Source organism: Rhinoderma darwinii, chromosome 7, assembly GCF_050947455.1.
Source record: "Rhinoderma darwinii isolate aRhiDar2 chromosome 7, aRhiDar2.hap1, whole genome shotgun sequence".
In the NCBI taxonomy this organism is placed as follows: domain Eukaryota; kingdom Metazoa; phylum Chordata; class Amphibia; order Anura; family Rhinodermatidae; genus Rhinoderma; species Rhinoderma darwinii.
In genome coordinates this window covers 9,860,693-9,883,786 of record NC_134693.1, presented here as the reverse complement: position 1 = coordinate 9,883,786, position 23,094 = coordinate 9,860,693, and the positions used below count along the sequence as shown (strand labels likewise).

The following is a 23,094-nucleotide window of genomic DNA, read 5'->3' as shown; positions in this document are numbered from 1 at the left end:
CCAGAGCTGCACTCACTATTCTGCTGGTGGAGTCACTGTGTACATACATTACTTATCCTGTACTGATCCTGAGTCACATCCTGTATTATACTCCAGAGCTGTACTCACTATTCTGCTGGTGGAGTCACTGTGTACATACATTACATTACTTATCCTGTACTGATCCTGAGTTACATCCTGTATTATACTCCAGAGCTGCACTGACTATTCTGCTGGTGGTGTCACTGTGTACATAGATTATATCACTTATCCTGTACTGATCCTGAGTTACATCCTGTATTATACTCCAGAGCTGCACTGACTATTCTGCTGGTGGAGTCACTGTGTACGTACATTACATTACTTATCCTGTACTGATCCTGAGTTACATCCTGTATTATGCTCCAGAGCTGCACTCACTATTCTGCTGGTGGAGTCACTGTGTACATACATTACATTACTTATCCGGTACTGATCCTGAGTTACATCCTGTATTATACTCCAGAGCTGCACTCACTATTCTGCTGGTGGAGTCACTGTGTACATACATTACATTACTTATCCTGTACTGATCCTGAGTTATATCCTGTATTATACACCAGAGCTGCACTCCCTATTCTGCTGGTGGAGTCACTGTGTACATACATTACATTACTTATCCTGTACTGATCCTGAGTTACATCCTGTATTATACTCCAGAGCTGCACTCACTATTCTGCTGGTGGAGTCACTGTGTACATACATTACATTACTTATCCTGTACTGATCCTGAGTTATATCCTGTATTATACTCCAGAGCTGCACTCACTATTCTGCTGGTGGAGTCACTGTGTACATACATTACATTACTTATCCTGTACTGATCCTGAGTCACATCCTGTATTATACTCCAGAGCTGTACTCACTATTCTGCTGGTGGAGTCACTGTGTACATACATTACATTACTTATCCTGTACTGATCCTGAGTTACATCCTGTATTATACTCCAGAGCTGCACTGACTATTCTGCTGGTGGTGTCACTGTGTACATAGATTATATCACTTATCCTGTACTGATCCTGAGTTACATCCTGTATTATACTCCAGAGCTGCACTGACTATTCTGCTGGTGGAGTCACTGTGTACGTACATTACATTACTTATCCTGTACTGATCCTGAGTTACATCCTGTATTATGCTCCAGAGCTGCACTCACTATTCTGCTGGTGGAGTCACTGTGTACATACATTACATTACTTATCCGGTACTGATCCTGAGTTACATCCTGTATTATACTCCAGAGCTGCACTCACTATTCTGCTGGTGGAGTCACTGTGTACATACATTACATTACTTATCCTGTACTGATCCTGAGTTATATCCTGTATTATACACCAGAGCTGCACTCCCTATTCTGCTGGTGGAGTCACTGTGTACATACATTACATTACTTATCCTGTACTGATCCTGAGTTACATCCTATATTATACTCCAGAGCTGTACTCACTATTCTGCTGGTGGAGTCACTGTGTACATACATTACATTACTTATCCTGTACTGATCCTGAGTTATATCCTGTATTATACTCCAGAGCTGCACTCACTATTCTGCTGGTGGAGTCACTGTGTACATACATTACATTACTTATCCTGTACTGATCCTGAGTTACATCCTGTATTATACTCCAGAGCTGCACTCACTATTCTGCTGGTGGAGTCACTGTGTACATACATTACATTACTTATCCTGTACTGATCCTGAGTTATATCCTGTATTATACACCAGAGCTGCACTCCCTATTCTGCTGGTGGAGTCACTGTGTACATACATTACATTACTTATCCTGTACTGATCCTGAGTCACATCCTGTATTATACTCCAGAGCTGTACTCACTATTCAACACAGAATTTTGGACCTAAAAATGACATGATGATAAAAGGTGAAGATTGGCTTCAAAGATGAGAAATAAAGATATTAGTAAACCGAACATCTGAGAATATGTATAATGGGTGGAGTTCCCTTTTAAGAATGTTGCGTCTGCTCATTCACATCCTTAGTTGACCCCCTCTGCCAGATGCGGATGTTCTGCACTGTACGGCCATTACATTATTCATCTTATTAATGGAGTGTTAGTCATCTATAGATGACATTTGTGGTTACTTTTTACTGCGCAGACGCCTGACCGCTGATCTACGGGTGAGTGTAACAGATTTCACAGCATACAACAAGCCCTGATGCCTCTTTATAAATACCAGGGATTCCACTCATCCAAGCAAATAGGTTGCATTAAATAATTCATTGTGCTGACTTCAGTTAGTTGGGTTGTGGGTTCAAGAGAATACCTACTAACACTACACCGAACTGCGGTGAAAAATCAAGGAGCCGTGGTAGCGGCTGGTAATAAATAAATTATTAGTGCATATTTCCAGTGAAATTCTGCGCTGGGACAGGAGCGGGCAGCGCGTGCCAATAAAGGATGTACTGGTTTCCATTCCAGCTGATAATGTAACTCTGTCTGAATTATTCCATAATTGCTGGCGTCTTGGGAACGCAACGGTCTTCAGAGCCGACTCCGTCAGCGCGGAGCGTCTTGTTTTAGGCTTTAACCCAATACACTTCAAACACAACTTAATAAGAACCCCCCAAGAAGAAAAACTTAAGGATCTAGGACTTCGAGTCGTCCTCTCAAGTCTTGTTACCAGTTTCTTAGTTATATATGTATATTGGTGACATAGTGCTCCAATATGGATTGTCACCCAACTTTCCTGAAGTCCTGAATGGCTAATCTGCCTCGTTATTACTGGAAAGGTTGAAGTATCATTGCATAACCAGGCTAGTTTGTCATTCAGGGTCTTGGGAAAGTGGAGTGATAACCCCTATGGAAGCTGTCTGGGCATTGCATAGGCCGTCTATTGGTTTCAAGGGGCATTATGTAATTCTTCATTTCACCTCTGGTGGCACTGTAGGAGAATTGAACACTTGCTCCCAAGTTTCCCTACAGATTATATCCGATCACAAGGGGTCTCAGTAGCGGGACAGCCTATGTTCAGATTATTTTCAAGGGATCCCTTAAAAAAAGAAAAAAAAAAAGAAAAAAAAAAGCCCCTTTAAGTTTAAGGGTATGTTCACACACTAAACTAAAAACGGCTGTAAAATACGGAGCTGTCTTCAAGAGAAAACAGCCTCTAATTTTCAGCCGTTTTTTATGCTTCAGCCGTTTTTGGAGTTGTTTTTCCCATTGAAGTCAATGGGCAGATGTTTGGCGGCGTTCAACCCCGTATTTTCTGCCGTTTTTCGGGGCGTTTACGGCTGAAAATAAGCCGTGTGAACAAACCCTTAGTTTGAGACAAATTATAAGGATATTAAAGACTGTACAGCTGTGAAATGTTCTTTTTTTTAAAAAATAAAAATGTGTTTCCGTGTGATTGATGCAACTTTTTAAATACTTTTTATTAGAAATTATTTTAACTTTTTGAGATGCAGCTGCTTTGTATCCTGTATAAAGAGCAGCTGTATCTAGCGCTGAGACCTATCCCCGTTCCCACGACGGGTGGAGGATCCTTCTCCTTCTCTGAACTGTGCTGTGAGTGACGGCGCAGACAGGCGCGATGACGTCACTACATCGTGCCTGTCTGCGCAGAGCCGCTGGCCGCACAGTGAATGCTGTAGCAAGTCTCCAGCATTGAACCCAACTGAATGTGCGTCCTGATAGAAGCGGGACCAGCGCTGTGTCAACAGGGGGCACTGCGAGCCCCCCAGGCTTAGTGACCGGTCACAGTTTCGACCCCTATAGCTACGCCACTGATATACAGGAAACAAAGCAGCTGTATCTCAAAAAGTTCAAATAATTTTTAATAAAAAGTATTTCGAAAGTTGCACCAATCACACGGATACATTGTTTTATAAGAAAAAATAATGTCAAAAGTGCACATAGCCTATAAATAGTTATTATGGGTCGGACGTCTCTCCATATGTAAAGTTGCCGGTGCCTGACGTATAAGCACCAACTCCAGGTGCCAGTTATATCTCGTGATCCTTTGGCGCCATATATGTTATTTCAGTTGTAATGTTCTGTGACGGTGTTTCCTTTTCTTATTTTCTATAGGAAAACTAAGCCTCATACAAATCACTGAAGATGATCTGCGTTGAACACCTGTGGAAAGTTTTTGTCTTCCTTCACCTATGGACTCGGGAACTGGTAGAAACCTCCAGCCTTGTCCTGACCAACAATGGTCTCCGGGTCGGAAGAGGTCAAACTGTTTACATCACCGAAAATGACTTGAGTTTCAATATCCCACGTGATAAAGATTCCTGCAGAGTAGAAGTGGTTCTGAATGAGCCAACAACACAAAGAGTAGGGACCCTGTCTCCTCAGGTCGGTGTCCCGTTTTAGCAATACCATATGTACCAAAGAGAGCGCCCCCTACAGTTGTTATAGGGCCCATGTAGAGTCGGGATCCCAGTTCACCGTGGCTCCATCTTTCTTCTATCCATCAACTTTGTCTCCACCGGAGCCACAACATTAGCAAGAAAGGGAAGGGGGACCAGTCCAGGGACATGTTGTCCTTACACCAAGAAACAAATGGGGGGTAAAATAATTGTTGGTCCATCATGTCAGGGGATGTGGAGTGAACCGTAACCAGATGAGGGTCTCCATTTGATTTTTACTATAGGACCCTCTCCGCTTTATGTGCACCCCTAAACGACACCATGAAATGTAGAAGTGACTTACTCCGGAGCATTTGTCTGAACTGATAAGATTATTATCCGTCATTTATTTACAGGGATTTGATTGCCATTTCCTCCCGGACGAGGTGAAGTATTCGCACAATGGCTCCCCAATCCTGGACGAGGATCATGTCATACTCAGGGTGTACAGGTAATGTGCGGGCATCTATCTATCTATCTATATATCTATCTATCTATCTATCTATCTCATATCTATCTATCTATCTATCTATCTATCTATCTATCTATCTATCTATCTATCTATCTATCTATCTCATATCTATCTATCTATCTATCTATCTATCTATCTATCTATCTATCTATCTATCTATCTATCTATCTATCTATCTATCTATCTATCTATCTATCTCATATCTATCTATCTATCTATCTATCTATCTATCTATCTAACTATCTATCTATCTATCTATCTATCTATCTATCTATCTATCTATCTATCTATCTATCTATCTATCTATCTATCTATCTATCTATCTATCTCTCTCATATCTATCTATCTATCTCATATCTATCTATCTATCTATCTATCTATCTATCTATCTATCTATCTATCTATCTATCTATCTATCTATCTATCTATCTATCTATCTATCTATCTATCTATCTATCTATCTATCTATCTATCTCATATCTATCTATCTCATATCTATCTATCTCATATCTATCTATCTATCTATCTATCTATCTATCTATCTATCTATCTATCTATCTATCTATCTATCTATCTATCTATCTATCTATCTATCTCATATCTATCTATCTATCTATCTATCTATCTATCTATCTATCTATCTATCTATCTATCTATCTATCTATCTATCTATCTATCTATCTATCTCATATCTATCTATCTATCTATCTATCTATCTATCTATCTATCTATCTATCTATCTATCTATCTATCTATCTATCTATCTATCTATCTATCTATCTATCTATCTATCTATCTATCTATCTATCTATCTATCTATCTATCATCTCATATCTATCTATCTATCTATCTATCTATCTCATATCTATCTATCTATCTATCTATCTATCTATCTATCTATCTATCTATCTATCTATCTATCTATCTATCTATCTATCTATCTATCTATCTATCTATCTATCTATCTATCTATCTATCTATCTATCTATCTATCTATGTCCTTTCTTTCTTTCTTTCTTTCTTTCTTTCTTTCTTTCTTTCTTTCTGTTCTATGTTCAGTTCAGTAGAACTGTGGGGGGGGGGGGGTCTGATGGGGTACAGTCGGGGGGTATATATTAAGCAGCTGTATTACAGCCGTCTGACACCAGCCATAGTATAATTCCCGTCCTTAGAGATTGGGGGATCATGGTTGGAAGTTGTATTCTAATAATACCTGGAAACCCTCATTTCACAAATGACTTTATTTCTTAACCTGACTTTCTATTTGATGTTAAATGACAAAAATGTCGCTGGAGCCGTTGAAAACTGTAAAGAAAAAAAAAAGTGAATTGTTTGTACAGCGAGCAAAGCGATCTCACTTTAAAGCCGATCCAGGATGTTTAAATAAAAGTGTTTCCGTTCTATCAAAGCTGTTTAATTTCCTCCAGGCAGTCGCCCAAGAGATTGGCGCTGAATGGCTCTGCTTGTCATGCAGGTATTTATGCGGAGCGTCTTAGATCTCGTGCTGAAAGGAAAGCTTTTATGAGCCACTAATGTAAAAGGTTTAGAAGAGAAAGGTGTTTACTAAAGATAGGAAGACGCGGATTGTAAATGAAAGTTATCGCGTGACGTCTCGCGCCGACTCCACATGAAAGTCGTCGCATTGAAAGCTGTTCTCTTACTCGCAAATCTAGTCCGAAAAAATAATTTTTACAATTAAGTTGGAGCCTTTTAACGGAATGCGCCATTTTATTATATGACTGTATATTGAAGCAGAGGAGCAGCTATAGGTGGTGCAGAGGTAGCAGTCACACCTGGGCCATATTGGGGCGCCCTCTGCCACATAAAAATGGCACATGATATCGATTTTGCGTTGGAGCCCAAGTGCTTTAAGTTACACCTCTGTATTGAAGGTAGAGTCCAGGTTTACGCTTTTCCATCACATCTCCCAATTTAATTCAACATATAATATTGGGTCACTTTTCTTTACACATCTTGATTTGATGTTGGATGACATCATATTTTCTACTCCAGGCACAACCAAAGCTGCATTTAATATTCTGCTGGTTTCCAGTTAACTCTCAGGCTATGCATCTCTCTGCTGCACCCTGCTGGTTGAAATCTGTACAGAGCATGCTCTATTATATTACATTTTAAGAGATGTAGTCTTCGCAGCATGCACTGGAGAGTAGTCTGATGTACAAAAACCTCTGTATCATGTAATTCACTAATAGATATGTTTCACGTGCCCCCTGCAACTGCTTACCTCTAGGGGAAAAATCGGACTTTTTGGATTCTTGATGGCTTTTCGGACCTTTGAGCGTCTGGCCAGGCCCCATAGAATATAGATTTCTGTGGCGCCAGTCATAATTGGCGGTATCTGACATAAATCTCTCATCTCTTTGGTGAGCATTAAGACTGGACCAGCAAAGTCAATCAAGACTGTGATATATATTTTTGGTTGTTCACCTTAGTAGGGTTAGGGACACTTACATTTTTTTGAAATAACAACCTGTAGGCCATGCTGATGTTATAGGGCCAATAAAGGAAAGAGGACATGGCCCCTGCCATGTATCAATTCCATGTTCCTTTTACTACCTGAAGCAAAAATGTCTATGGTGGTAGATAAGCAGCTGCCAAACACTAGTGGCACCGCTTATCTGGCGATGATACAAGGAATCAGACATGTGCTCTTTGAGGACCATCTGGCGATCCCATTGAACATTGGTGGAATTCATCAAAAAACAAAAAATAATCCCATGACTCTGGCCAACTTTAGAGTTGACATCTTGAGAGTGTATTTTATATTATACTAAAATTTAAATTTAGATACAATATATTTTTTTACCATATATTTTCCTTTATTTTAGGTTTTCTGAGCAAGAGACCATTGTGGAAAGTTTTATACTTGAAATAAAAGTTAGTGAACCCCTGGCCAGTATTGCGCTGGTACAAAACTCCTTAGAAGTTCCAGAGTTTTATGGGATTTCATCCAAACCACTGGATAAGAACATTCTCTTATTTAAGATGAACTCTGATAGACCTAGAACGAGTTGTGTGGTCAGGACCCTTGGGTCTGACTTAAATCTTCCAGCCTATGGTCAAGTTGTGATAGATGAACCGAAACGGGACGGTAGACTTGCATCGGGGTCTCCAGAGAACCTACGAGTGAGGAGCTGTGAGTACAACATTCCCCGTAACAATATCCCCTTAAACGGTCACTTATATATGTGGAGCCTACTAGACAGGTAAGCCAAGAAGGCCAAAGGTGGTCCACTGAAGACCACTGTGCCCATCCAAGGTAGAAATCCAATATTTATTGTAAGAATGGTGTCAAGATCAACCAAGACGTGGCTAGCTCTCAAGTCATGGACACACGTGAGTCATTTTTTTACTCCTGACTTCAACCACCTACGTAGTAGTCATTCTCATCGTAGACATTAATTGTCCACTACCAATGAGTTCTACACTTTATAGATTGATTGAACTATTAAAATTACTCATGGCGCTTAATAGCCTTATTCCCAGATCAGGCAGTGTTCACACAGAGTTTGACCTGCCTGAGCTTTTTTGCCGCAGTTTTCGCAGCATTTTTCATCATGTTTTTCGGCCGCGGCCATTGAAGCTAATGCAAGGACCGCGGGCAAAAAATGCTGCGAAAAACGCTTGGAAACGAGCGCCGCAGGTTTTTCTTCCTCCTGTTGATGTCATGCTGCTTTTTTTCCCCCGCGAGAGGCTGTATGCCTCCTGGGAGTAAAAACGCCTCTGCCTCCCATTGAAATCAATGGGAGGCCATTTCTGACACTTTCTGGCACTGATTCCGACGCGGTTCCCACGTGAAAATCAGCGCCAAAATATTTTGTGTGGACAAGGCCTTAAGGTAGCTGTAGGCAAATATTGCGCCCCATTGGTCCAAATAAACAATTTGATCACATTAACACAAAGACAATCACTTTGATGACTCATTACTGGTTTTATCAAAACCATGACAACCAAAATCCCTTAAAGGGGCTTAAAAGGGTTGTCTAATTTAGAAAACCTATTTTTAAATACCCTAGTGGTGCATTCTGAAATAATAAAGTAAGAACTCACTCAATAAGCTGGAACAGAGAGCAGCTGCTGAGAGAATCTCCATAGACATTTTAATAGGAACATGTAATACTGCATTTGCCCTGTGGTGGCGCTGTAGAATAATTGAACACTTGCTGCCATGTTTCCACGCAGATCACACCTGATCGCTGGGGATCCTTAGCATACTGAATCCAGCAGTTTGGCATTGAAGCTGATTCATGGGGACTGGTAGCAGCCATTCCCATTCATGTTCCTAACATACCTTGTTTTTTCATATTGTATTTATTCCACTCAGACAGACAAGAACGAGTGCGGTGTCCTGGGAATAAGGGATGCCATCCTGGATTAAAGGAAATGAAACTGCTAAAAACCAACTGTGCTGATTTTTTGGAGATGGGAATCAAGTATGAACATCTGAGTCCTCCCTCTCCTGACGTGGATTATATCCCTCTCCAGATAGAATATCGCCGTCAGGACAACAGCAAACAACTGCAGGTCAGATGTGGAGAAACATTAATGATCAAGGAACATGTGAAACAATGAAGGGAACCTCTGCTTCCTCTTCTCCTTATTTACTATTTTTATCTTCTTTCTCATCTTCTTCTACTTCTTCCATGTTTTCTTTTGCTTTTTTTTTTCTTCTTCCTCATCTTTTTCTCCTTTTCCATCCTTTTCTTTCTCCTTTTCTTCTTCTTCATCTTTCATGTTTCCTTTTGCCTCATTTTCCTCTTCCTCTCCTTCCTCCTCTTCCCCTTTGTTATCTTTCATGTTTCCTCTTGCCTCATTTTCTTCCTCTCCTTCCTCATCTTCCTCCTCTTGCTCTTTTTCATCTTTCATGTTTCCTTTTGCCTAATGTTCCTTTCCACTCTTTCTACCTCATCTTCCTCTTTTTCATCTTTCATGTTTCCTCTTGCCTCATTTTCCTCTTCCTCTCCTTATCTTCCTCCTCTTGCTCTTGCTCTTTTTCATCTTTCATGTTTCCTCTTGCCTAATTTTAATTTTCAACTCCTTCTGCCTCATCTTCCTCTTTTTCATCTTTCATGTTTGCTTTCTGTTCTTTTTCCGCTTCCTCTTCTTCTTCCTCTTTTTCATCTTTCATGTTTGCTTTCTGTTCTTTTTCCGCTTCCTCTTCTTCTTCCTATTTTTCATATTTGCTTTCTGTTTTTTTCCCGCTTCCTCTTCTTTTTCCTCTTTTTCATCTTTCATGTTTGCTTTCTCTTCTTTTTCCGCTTCCTCTTTTTCATCTTTCATATTTGCTTTCTGTTCTTTTTCCGCTTCCTCTTCTTCTTCCTCTTTTTCATCTTTCATGTTTGCTTTCTGTTCTTTTTCTGCTTCCGATTCTTCTTCCTCTTTTTCATCTTTCATGTTTGCTTTCTCTTCTTTTTCCGCTTCCTCTTCTTCTTCCTCTTTTTCATCTTTCATATTTGCTTTCTGTTCTTTTTCCGCTTCCTCTTCTTCTTCCTCTTTTTCATATTTGCTTTCTGTTTTTTTCCCGCTTCCTCTTCTTTTTCCTCTTTTTCATCTTTCATGTTTGCTTTCTGTTCTTTTTTCGCTTCCTCTTTTTCATCTTTCATATTTGCTTTCTGTTCTTTTTCCGCTTCCTCTTCTTCTTCCTCTTTTTCATCTTTCATGTTTGCTTTCTGTTCTTTTTCTGCTTCCCCTTCTTCTTCCTCTTTTTCATCTTTCATGTTTGCTTTCTGTTCTTTTTCCGCTTCCTCTTCTTCTTCCTATTTTTCATCTTTCATGTTTGCTTTCTGTTATTTTTCCGCTTCCTCTTCTTCTTCCTCTTTTTCATCTTTCATGTTTGCTTTCTGTTCTTTTCCCGCTTCCTCTTCTTCCTCCTCTTTTTCATCTTTCATGTTTGCTTTCTGTTATTTTTCCGCTTCCTCTTCTTCTTCCTCTTTTTCATCTTTTATGTTTGCTTTCTGTTCTTTTCCCGCTTCCTCTTCTTCCTCCTCTTTTTCATCTTTCATGTTTGTTTTCTGTTATTTTTCCGCTTCCTCTTCTTCTTCCTCTTTTTCATCTTTTATGTTTGCTTTCTGTTCTTTTTCCAGTTCCTCTTCTTCTTCCTCTTTTTCATCTTTCATGTTTGCTTTCTGTTATTTTTCCGCTTTCTCTTCTTCTCCCTCTTTTTCATCTTTTATGTTTGCTTTCTGTTCTTTTTCCAGTTCCTCTTCTTCTTCCTCTTTTTCATCTTTCATGTTTGCTTTCTGTTATTTTTCCGCTTCCTCTTCTTCTTCCTCTTTTTCATCTTTCATGTTTGCTTTCTGTTATTTTTCCGCTTCCTCTTCTTCTTCCTCTTTTTCATCTTTTATGTTTGCTTTCTGTTCTTTTTCCAGTTCCTCTTCTTCTGCCTCCTCTTTTTCATCTTTCATGTTTGCTTTCTCTTCTTTTTCCGCTTCCTCTTCTTCTTCCTCTTTTTCATCTTTCATATTTGCTTTCTGTTCTTTTTCCGCTTCCTCTTCTTCTTCCTCTTTTTCATATTTGCTTTCTGTTTTTTTCCCGCTTCCTCTTCTTTTTCCTCTTTTTCATCTTTCATGTTTGCTTTCTGTTCTTTTTCCGCTTCCTCTTCTTCTTCCTCTTTTTCATCTTTCATGTTTGCTTTCTGTTCTTTTTTTGCTTCCCCTTCTTCTTCCTCTTTTTCATCTTTCATGTTTGCTTTCTGTTCTTTTTCCGCTTCCTCTTCTTCTTCCTCGTTTTCATCTTTTATGTTTGCTTTCTGTTCTTTTCCCGCTTCCTCTTCTTCCTCCTCTTTTTCATCTTTCATGTTTGTTTTCTGTTATTTTTCCGCTTCCTCTTCTTCTTCCTCTTTTTCATCTTTTATGTTTGCTTTCTGTTCTTTTTCCAGTTCCTCTTCTTCTTCCTCTTTTTCATCTTTCATGTTTGCTTTCTGTTATTTTTCCGCTTTCTCTTCTTCTCCCTCTTTTTCATCTTTTATGTTTGCTTTCTGTTCTTTTTCCAGTTCCTCTTCTTCTTCCTCTTTTTCATCTTTCATGTTTGCTTTCTGTTATTTTTCCGCTTCCTCTTCTTCTTCCTCTTTTTCATCTTTCATGTTTGCTTTCTGTTATTTTTCCGCTTCCTCTTCTTCTTCCTCTTTTTCATCTTTTATGTTTGCTTTCTGTTCTTTTTCCAGTTCCTCTTCTTCTGCCTCCTCTTTTTCATCTTTCATGTTTGCTTTCTCTTCTTTTTCCGCTTCCTCTTCTTCTTCCTCTTTTTCATCTTTCATATTTGCTTTCTGTTCTTTTTCCGCTTCCTCTTCTTCTTCCTCTTTTTCATATTTGCTTTCTGTTTTTTTCCCGCTTCCTCTTCTTTTTCCTCTTTTTCATCTTTCATGTTTGCTTTCTGTTCTTTTTTCGCTTCCTCTTTTTCATCTTTCATATTTGCTTTCTGTTCTTTTTCCGCTTCCTCTTCTTCTTCCTCTTTTTCATCTTTCATGTTTGCTTTCTGTTCTTTTTCTGCTTCCCCTTCTTCTTCCTCTTTTTCATCTTTCATGTTTGCTTTCTGTTCTTTTTCCGCTTCCTCTTCTTCTTCCTATTTTTCATCTTTCATGTTTGCTTTCTGTTATTTTTCCGCTTCCTCTTCTTCTTCCTCTTTTTCATCTTTCATGTTTGCTTTCTGTTCTTTTCCCGCTTCCTCTTCTTCCTCCTCTTTTTCATCTTTCATGTTTGCTTTCTGTTATTTTTCCGCTTCCTCTTCTTCTTCCTCTTTTTCATCTTTTATGTTTGCTTTCTGTTCTTTTCCCGCTTCCTCTTCTTCCTCCTCTTTTTCATCTTTCATGTTTGTTTTCTGTTATTTTTCCGCTTCCTCTTCTTCTTCCTCTTTTTCATCTTTTATGTTTGCTTTCTGTTCTTTTTCCAGCTCCTCTTCTTCTTCCTCTTTTTCATCTTTCATGTTTGCTTTCTGTTATTTTTCCGCTTTCTCTTCTTCTCCCTCTTTTTCATCTTTTATGTTTGCTTTCTGTTCTTTTTCCAGTTCCTCTTCTTCTTCCTCTTTTTCATCTTTCATGTTTGCTTTCTGTTATTTTTCCGCTTTCTCTTCTTCTCCCTCTTTTTCATCTTTCATGTTTGCTTACTGTTATTTTTCCGCTTCCTCTTCTTCCTCTTTTTCAACTTTTATGTTGGCTTTCTGTTCTTTTTGCTCTTTCTCTTCTTTTTCTTTTGCTTTTGTTTCCTCTTCCTCTTCTTCTACCTTGTCTTCTTCATCCCAATCTTTTTCATCTTCCAAGTTTGCATTTTCTTCTGTTTCCTCTTCCTATTTCTTCCTTATATTTTTCTAATTTTCCTCATTTTCTGCTTTTGCATCATCTTTTTTTCCCCCTCTCCTTCTTCCTCCTCTCCCTCTTATTCATTTTTCATGTTGGCTTTCTGTTATTTTTCCTCTTCTTCTTCCTCGTTTTTTCTCAGATTCCATCTTCTTTATTTTCTGCTTTTCCATTTCCTTCTTTTCCAACAACTTCTTCCTGATCTTCCAATTTTTTTCCCCATCTTCCTTTCTTTTAACATTTCCTTTCTTCTATTTCATCTTCTGTTTTTTTTCTCAATTTCCTCATCTTCCTCTTTATCTTTTTTGTTTTCTTTATTTTCTTTACACTTTTTCACTTCTGTCTTGTTTCTTTCTGCCTTTCAATCTTATTTTTTTCCTATTTCTTCCTTGTCTTCTTCCTTAGCTTCTACTTTTTCATCTCCAATGGTTTTTTTCTCTTCTTTCATGTTGACTTTCTGTCCTTTTTCCTCTTCCTTTTCTTCTACCTCATCTTCATTGTTTTCTTATTTTTCCTCATCTTCATCTTCTTAATCTTTTAATCTTAATCCTAGCTTTATTTTTCATTTTTTACTTATTTTTCTATTTTATTTTCTTCCACTTTTTCATAATTTTCCTTTTTTTATCTTCTATGCATTCTCTATTTCTTTCTTTTTTTTCTCTCTTTCTTTGTCTTCTACCCCTCCACTGACCCTTGCAGAGTGATAAATATTTCATAATAAATTGCTTAAATTAAATTCAACATTAATCATCTGACCACAAAATTTTCTTCCAGTCTCAAAATATATGGATTCCTGTAAAAATCGCTGGAGCTGTCCCCAACATGCCGCCCCGTGCGGCCTTCATGCCATCTTTTATTTTGGAAATTGACCAGTTTATACTAACACCATTAACCACAGCGACACTCGACGCCGAAGATGATGAGACTCCTAAGAGCAAGCTTGTGTTTAAGATTAGTAAGGCACCGCCACAGGGTTATATCACCCACCTTGATGATCAAACAAAAAAAATTACATCTTTCACGTGGCAGGATCTTTATGAATTGAAAATAGCCTATCAGCCACCGTACACCCCGAACCTGGAGAGACGGAACTATGAGGTGAGACAAAATGTATCCATCAGAACGGGAATACAAGGGTATATGTAAATGTATATGTCCATGGGCCTATGAAAGGAAGAAGAGGCCAAATTCTGGTTGGCATCATCCCCTTCTAACATTGGTGTGACACTTCTTAACTGGGAGGAACTGGTCTAGGAATCTTACCAGCCATATGTAACTTCATTCTTCTTTTTAGGTTGAATTCCAAGCAATTGATAGTCACTTTCTAAGCAGTCCCCCAATAATGGTCCATTTCTCCATAAGAACCACAGAAACAAATGCTCCTCGAGTGTCTTGGAATATGGGTTAGTAGCGAAAGAATATATGATTCCTGAAAGATTTTTGTACCATATCGACTTATATTTTCCTTTTTCAGATGATGGATACTGGGAATGTAGAGTAATAGCAAAAATCTGGTATTTCGACTGATCATTGCAGCAGGAGAGGAGTGTGATGATCTTGTAGGAGGCAGTGACCTGTCCACTCCTGTGATGATGTTGGTCTGGACAGGGCTGCATCAGACAAGGCTAATAGGAAGAGGGGTATGGAGCAAAGTGGTAGATTACAGACTGAGACTTACATAGTGGAAGGATATCCCAGAAGCACAGAGTATTTAATGAATATGCTGATCTTGTGTGACCTGTCCACTCCTGTAATGAATACAGTGGGGACAGGTTTGCTTGTAATAGAGGGAGATTAGTGACTAATAGTTAAATAATGGAAGGGGTACGGTCCCCAAGCAGCACAGAGTATTTCAGTAAAGAAGTGTGCTAATCTTGTGGAAAGTAGTGATCTTTCCACTCCAGAAGAAAACTGGGTAAAGCAAACTGAGGGCGGTCTATGGTTTTGGTATACAAATTCCCTATACAATATTTAGTTCACACTTTAGTCGCCATTTCTATGAAGCTGTGATATCGGAGGTCATTGTATTATTTTACTGGGCACAATTGTTACCTAGTGCATAGATGACATATACAGGTCACTACCTCTGCTGCTGTCAGTCCCATTATCAGACTAGATAGATTTCTTTGCACAGAGCTGCAGTTTGATGTTTCCCCGTAGATTTTGATGATGATTATCAGCAATGAAATGCTCCGCAGGTCTGAACTTACTGGAGGGGCAGTCGCGGCCCATAACCTGGGATGTGCTCCAGATTGTGGATAATGATAATATTCATGCTGTCCGGCTGGTAACTGTGGATGGATTACATCATGGACGTCTAACGCTTAAAGGTAAAGGATTTGTCATTTTCAACTTGTGTTTGCCTGAGACTATTGTTATGCTGGCCAATCATCCGCTTCTCCAAGAGTATAGAGTGTGAAAGGATCAGGGTAATCAGCAGCACAGAGTATTTCAGAAGAGGACTGAGCAGATCTTGTAGGAGGCAGTGAGTTGTCCACTCATGTGATGATGTTAGTGAGGACAGGGCTGCATGTGACAGTGTCATGATGGGAGGAGGGGAAATGGAGACAAGTGGTAGGTCACATCAGCACAGAGTATTTCAGGAGACCAGTGTGGACCTCTATAAGACACTCATGGACCTCTATATGACAGCTCTTGGACCTCTATATGACATTCATGGATCTCTATATGACATTCATGGACCTCTATATGACATTCATGGACCTCTATATGACATTCATGGACCTCTATATGACAGTTCATGGACCTCTATATGACAGCTCTTGGACCTCTATATGACATTCATGGACCTCTATATGACATTCATGGATCTCTATATGACATCTCATGGACCTCTATATGACATTCATGGACCTCTATATGACATTCATGGACCTCTATGTGACAGTTCATGGACCTCTATATGACAGTTCATGGACCTCTATATGACATTCATGGACCTCTATATGACAGTTCATGGACCTCTATATGACAGCTCATGGACCTCTATATGACAGTTCATGGACCTCTATATGACGTTCATGGACCTCTATATGACATTCATGGACCTCTATATGACATTCATGGACCTCTATATGACAGCTCATGGACCTCTATATGACATTCATGGACCTCTATATGACAGTTCATGGACCTCTATATGACAGCTCATGGACCTCTATATGACAGTTCATGGACCTCTATATGACATTCATGGACCTCTATATGACAGTTCATGGACCTCTATATGACATTCATGGACCTCTATATGACAGTTCATGGACCTCTATATGACAGCTCATGGACCTCTATATGACAGTTCATGGACCTCTATATGACATTCATGGACCTCTATATGACAGCTCATGGACCTCTATATGACATTCATGGACCTCTATATGACAGCTCATGGACCTCTATATGACATTCATGGACCTCTATATGACAGTTCATGGACCTCTATATGACATTCATGGACCTCTATATGACATTCATGGACCTCTATATGACATTCATGGACCTCTATATGACATTCATGGACCTCTATATGACATTCATGGACCTCTATATGACAGTTCATGGACCTCTATATAATAGTTCATGAGTTCATGCATTCTACAAAGCTGTATATCTCGATGAGGTCTGATCTCTCATCGCTTTTGTGGCTTCTTTGTGCTGTTTCCTAAAGGATTGAAGGCTTTTATATTCACTGTGCAAGACATCAGGGATGGAGTTGTCCGTTACCATCATGATGACAGCGACACAACTAAGGACTACATTGTGTTCCGTATTTTCGATGGCAGACACAATATTCGCCACAAGTTTCCCATAAACATCCTTCCTAAAGATGACAGTCCACCATTTTTAATCAACAACATTGGGTTTGAAGCCCTTGAAGGTGGCGCCATTGCTGTAGAAAGAGACATGTTAATGGCGTCAGATTTGGACTCCAGTGATGACCATATTCTGTACAATATCACAAGACCACCTAAAACTGGAGAGCTGGTGAGGAGATATTCCACTGAAAGTCCAGGTAAATGAACAATGTTTAGCTATTTGGCAAGAACCTTCTACCCACCCAACCCTGATACCAATGAATATGATAGGGTATGTACATTTTTGCAACTAATTACATTTTCTATTGGTCTTATGCATTTAAAACAAAAAAAAAAGCTACTGTGTAAATAGTCTTGATTAAAAAATAAATCCCCTACCGTTTTGTGTATGCAGCTCTTATACAAACCCTTCTTTCCATGGTTACAGACTCCAAACAAATCCTATGTCTAGTCTGATCCTGCAGTCATGATAATCTGCAGATAAAAGAGAACAATACATGACTGCAGGATCAGACTACACAGGGTTTGTTTGTAGTCTGTAACCATGGAGACACATAGATCAGAATAGGGGCAGCATACACAAAATGATAAGAGATTTTTCATCAAGATTATTTGCAGAGTTGATTTATTTTCAATTTTAGATGCATTGAAAAAAAATGGCTGCACAAGTGTTCATACCCTTTACTGTAAGACGGATAAGACATTATCTTAACATTTTGGTTTTTAAACAATCTTTTTTTTTAATGTGCTCCTTATTAATCTAGGGGTTCCTGTCGAAACGTTCCTGCAGAGAGATCTGTTCCGTGGTCTGATTTATTACAGGCACTTTGGGGGAGAAATATTCCAAGACACCTTTCAATTTGTGTTATCCGACAGTCACGAACCTCCAAACTATTCGGAGAGACAAGTGAGTATAATATTAACTATTGAAGCTTCCGTGAGACAAGAAAACATCCTCTTAATGTTGTAATGACTGAAAAAATAAGACTGTGTTGTCAACTTAAAGGGAACCTGTCATGTTAGAAATGTCATTAGATCTGCAGGCTGCGTGTTATAGAGCAGGAGGAGCAGGGAAGATTGATATATAGAGTGTAGGAAAAGATTCAGTAGAACTTGTAATTTATTCATTTATATCTCTGCTCATGCTGTGTTAAGGAGTCCAGTGGGCGGTCCTAATCACTGATTGACAGCCCTCCCTGTATAAGTGAGCAAAGATAGCTGTCAATCACTGACTCCTAAGTCCAAAATGAGCAGAGGTTTACATCAATAAATTACAAGTTCTACTGAATCTTTACCACAAAACTATATAAAAAAAATCTGCTCTGCTCCACCTGCTCTATAACAGGCTTGTTGGACCTCATTTTCAATGTGACAAGTTGCCTTTAAGGCCCGGGCTACATTTTTTGTAGCGCTACTGACTTATTTTTATGAGGACTGGCTAATATGAATGAGGACTGACTCATATTCATGAGGAGGACTAAGAAATATTCATGAGGAGGACTGACTAATATTCATGAGAAGGACTGACTAATATTAATGAAGACTGACTATTATTCGTGAGGAGGACTGACTAATATTCGTGAGGAGGACTGACTAATATTCATGAGGACTGACTGATATTCATGAGGAGGACTGACTAATATTCATGAGGACTGACTAATGTGAATGAGGACTGACTAATGTGAATGAGGACTGACTAATGTGAATGAGGACTGACTAATATTAATGAGGACTGACTATTATTCGTGAGGAGGACTGACTAATATTAATGAGGAGGACTGACTGATATTCATGAGGAGGACAAAGAAATATTCATGAGGAGGACTGAATAATATTCATGAGGACTGACTAATATTCATGTGGAGGACTGACTAATATTCACGAAGAGGACTTGACTAGTATTAATGAGGACTGATTAATATTAATGAGGAGGACTGACTAATATTCATGAAGAGGAATTGACTAGTATTAACGTGGACTGACTAATATTAATAATGACTGACTAATATTAATGAGGACTGATTAATATTAATGAGGAGGACTGAATAATCATGAGAAGGACTGACTAATATTCATGTGGAGGACTGACTAATATTCACGAAGAGGACTTGACTAGTATTAATGAGGACTGATTAATATTAATGAGGAGGACTGACTAATATTCATGAAGAGGAATTGACTAGTATTAACGTGGACTGACTAATATTAATAATGACTGACTATTATTAATGAGGACTGATTAATATTAATGAGGAGGACTGAATAATCATGAGAAGGACTGACTAATATTCATGTGGAGGACTGACTAATATTCACGAAGAGGACTTGACTAGTATTAATGAGGACTGATTAATATTAATGAGGAGGACTGAATAATCATGAGCAGGACTGACTAATATTCATGAGGAGGACTGACTAATATTCATGAGGAGGACTGACTAATATTCATGAGGAGGACTGACTAATATTCATGAGGAGGACTGACTAATATTCATGAGGAGGACTGACTAATATTCATGAGGAGGACTGACTAATATTCATGAGGAGGACTGATTAATATTCATGAGGAGGACTGACTAATATTCATGAGGAGGACTGATTAATATTCATGAGGACTGACTAATATTCATAAGGACTGACTAATATTAATTAAGAGGACTGATTAATATTCATAAGGGTTAACTAATACTCATAAGGGGGACTGACTAATATTTATGAAAACTAACTAATTATTATGACTGACTAGATTAGGGGTCCACATTCCACCACTGAGTACATGGTCGTCCTTTTCCTAGACTGTTGTCATTCACATCGCTCCGGTAAAGGATCAGCTCCCTAAAGAGACTGTTGGAACAATCCGACATATTTCGGTGAAGGAGAATGAGACCACCCGGATCACCAGACGACATCTTCATTTCACCGATACAGAATCTCCGGACAGTCAGCTCGTCTACACCGTCAGCAAGTCGTGCTACTCCGCCACATCCCCAGGGTGCGCAATGTTCAGTGTCTATTATGGATTATACCATCAATGTAATCAGCCCATAAAGAGTTAAACTATTCGGATTTTCTGACATTTTTGTAACATTTTTACTGTTTTACTCCATTTTTACCTCTAACATTCCGCATCATAATGACACAGCAGCATCAAGTTATATCTATAAAGATTATATATGGTTTTTTTCCCCAGATTTAAAATTTTCTGCTTGTTGTCAGAAAATGGAAACAATGGGGAGCTGTGTGTTAAAATTGTGGTGAAAAAAATTGCAAATTTTGGCGCCTGTGACCTTTTAGTTGTTGTGGGTGGGGCTTAGCGCAAGGGGCGGGACCTTTAAAGGCCCGACACATTTAATTTCAGAGGTGTGCGTCTCTTAATATATTAGGTGCATTTTACCTCAGAGACTCTATTATAAGTCTGACAGAAAACAATAATGGGAGGAATTTATTAAGAGACGGAAAACTTGTCCTGACCTAGTTCTACTTTCACGCAGCAGCAGTTCGTCACAGTGTAGGGAGCAGCTATCAGCCTGGAGTTCAAGACGGGAGAGAGATCTGTGGTTTTAGTGTTTACCTCACTGTGGCATGACGAAACTGATACATTGTAACAAAAGCTCAACAATGATTAGTATTAGGACTGTACAAGTTTTCCGTCTCTGGATGTCTACAATAATGTTCACATTCACTTAAAGAAAGCAGAGGTCTTAAAATGGTGAGGAATCAAAATTCAAAGCATATTAGAAAGTTGATTAACATTTTATTAAACAATGATTAAAGGGGATGTCCAGGATTAGAGGAAACAGGCTCCTTTCTTCCAAAAACAGCACCACTCCTGTCCACAGGTTGTGTGGGGTATTGCAGCTCAGCTCCATTTACTTTAATAGCTCTGAGCTGCAATACCAGACACAACCTATGGACAGGTGTGGCACTGTTTCTGGGGAAAAAAAGCCACCACGTTTTTCTAATCCTGGACAACCCCTCTAAGGCAAGAAGCCATTGACCGTCATAATTAATATACCCTTCTTCTTCCTTACTCTAGTAGCTTACAAGATGCTGGAAAATTAATTTTTGTAGACGCCTCAAGTCTTTTAGAAAAGGATCCATCAATTTCTATGCTCAGATCCTTCACCCAGGTAAATGTATGAGGTTTGTCTCTGACACAAGTATCTGCCTTCATCCATTGTCGGAACACATTGTATTGTGTGTATTTAGTTAGGGGGTCTGGGGTGTATTTTCACGGTCTAGTCTGGGGTCTGTGTCTAGGTGGTTTGGTCTGGGATCTGTATATATTTAGGAGGTCTGGAGTCTGTATTTGATTAGGGGGCCTGGGGGGTCTATATTTATTTAGGGGTCTTGTCTGGGGTCTGTATTCATTTTGAGATTTGATGGGGGTGTTTGTTAATTAAAAGCTTTGTTTTGGGTCTGACCTATATAAATGGGTGGGGTATAATGGAAACATTTTTAGACTTTTCTCTAATTCTCCCTGATGACCAGTCTCAAATATTGGCATGTATGATTCTTACGCATATAAATTTAAGCTCCCATCTACCAAAAAACACCTAATGGGATTGTCTCATGAACACAACCCCTTTTCTGATTGAAGTCGAGCCGATTGAAGCAGTATATGGAAGCAGGTCCAGCTTGAGAAACGCCCAGCAATCAGCTGTGATCGCCAGCCATACATTTCTTCTGCAGCAGCCTCTACAGGGGAAATGTAGTATTACATGCCAGTCAGTCAAATGAATGGTAATCTAACTAATATAAGAATGGGCTGAGTTGGTCAGGGCAAGAGCTGTTTTTTGTTGACGGTTCTCTTCTTTGGCTAATAAAGGGGGACTCCACCTAAAACATTCGATTGTGCTTTCTACTTTATCATTTTCTTCCTGACTCATTTGTATTCTTACATTTACTTGAGACACCAATGAGATTTACACACCTTATACTGATATTCCAGCTATAAGGGATGACCATACCCCCCAACTGTCCTCAACAGACCACCAAATGGCGCAGAGTATGCCCAAAAGAAGAGAGGGTTTTGTGGGCAGAGCCTAAAATTGGCCCGTGAATGGGGAATCAACTATTGGGAGGTAACATTTGGAAGCTCCGCCCCATCATTAACATAAATAAAAAGACTAAATGGTTGGATACATATATTTTATACTGAATATAGTCCAGATATGTGGCAAGAGGGCGGTGGAAAAGCTACAAATGTCTTCTCATGTATTTCTGCTAGTTACATTGTATTTCTCTCTTATATCCATGTCCCCCCTCCCCAGCACGCTGTGAACCATATGAAGGTGGCGTACATGCCTCCAGTACAGGATATCGGTCCTGATCCGCTCTGGGTCCAGTTTGAGTTTTCGGTTAGTGACCAGCATGGAGGGCGGCTGACCGGACTCATATTCAACATTACAGTCATTCCAGTGGATGATCAAACACCAAAGGTAAAAGCACGAGAACTCCTAGAAGAGATTATAATGTTATTATTGTCCAGGCAAAGTGCAACGTGGGGAAACTTAGTGGTCGCTACGTGGAACTAAAGGGGTTTTCTGGCTTTATGAAGATAAGAAGTTGTAAGAGATCTCTTAGAAGGGGGAAATACGTTTTCATTCACTGCTGCACACGTTATACAGTAGTGAGTGAGTACCGTGAGATCTATAGGTGCTGTACATCCATATATAATAGCGGTGCACACATTATATAGTAGTGAGTGAGTACTGTGAGATCTATAGGTGCCGCACCTCCATATATAATAGAGGTGAACACATTATACAGTAGTGCGTGAGTACACTGAGATCTATAAGTGCTGTACATCCATATATAATAGAGGTGAACACGTTATACAGTAGTGAGTGAGTACACTGAGATCTATAAGTGCTGTACATCCATATATAATAGAGGTGAACACATTATACAGTAGTGCGTGAGTACACTGAGATCTATAAGTGCTGTACATCCATATATAATAGCGGTGCACACATTATACAGTAGTGAGTGAGTACCGTGAGATCTATAGGTGCCGCACATCCATATATAATAGCGGTGCACACTATACAGTAGTGAGTGAGTACCGTGAGATCTATAGGTGC

General features: G+C 39.2%; 1 protein-coding gene across 1 annotated transcript in view; it reads left to right on the top strand.

Annotated features, from left to right (window-relative positions):
* Positions 1-4,096: 4,096 nt before the first annotated feature.
* LOC142657032 (FRAS1-related extracellular matrix protein 1-like) overlaps positions 4,097-23,094 on the top strand; it is a 144,050-nt gene continuing 125,052 nt past the window's right edge. Inside the window, exons 1-12 of the mRNA XM_075832081.1 lie at positions 4,097-4,336; positions 4,746-4,840; positions 7,711-8,018; positions 9,207-9,406; positions 13,947-14,270; positions 14,467-14,575; positions 15,371-15,502; positions 16,861-17,205; positions 17,773-17,915; positions 19,804-20,000; positions 21,048-21,138; positions 22,282-22,449. Coding sequence (XP_075688196.1) covers positions 4,097-4,336; positions 4,746-4,840; positions 7,711-8,018; positions 9,207-9,406; positions 13,947-14,270; positions 14,467-14,575; positions 15,371-15,502; positions 16,861-17,205; positions 17,773-17,915; positions 19,804-20,000; positions 21,048-21,138; positions 22,282-22,449 — 2,352 coding nt within the window. The remainder of the gene's footprint in view (positions 4,337-4,745; positions 4,841-7,710; positions 8,019-9,206; positions 9,407-13,946; positions 14,271-14,466; positions 14,576-15,370; positions 15,503-16,860; positions 17,206-17,772; positions 17,916-19,803; positions 20,001-21,047; positions 21,139-22,281; positions 22,450-23,094) is intronic.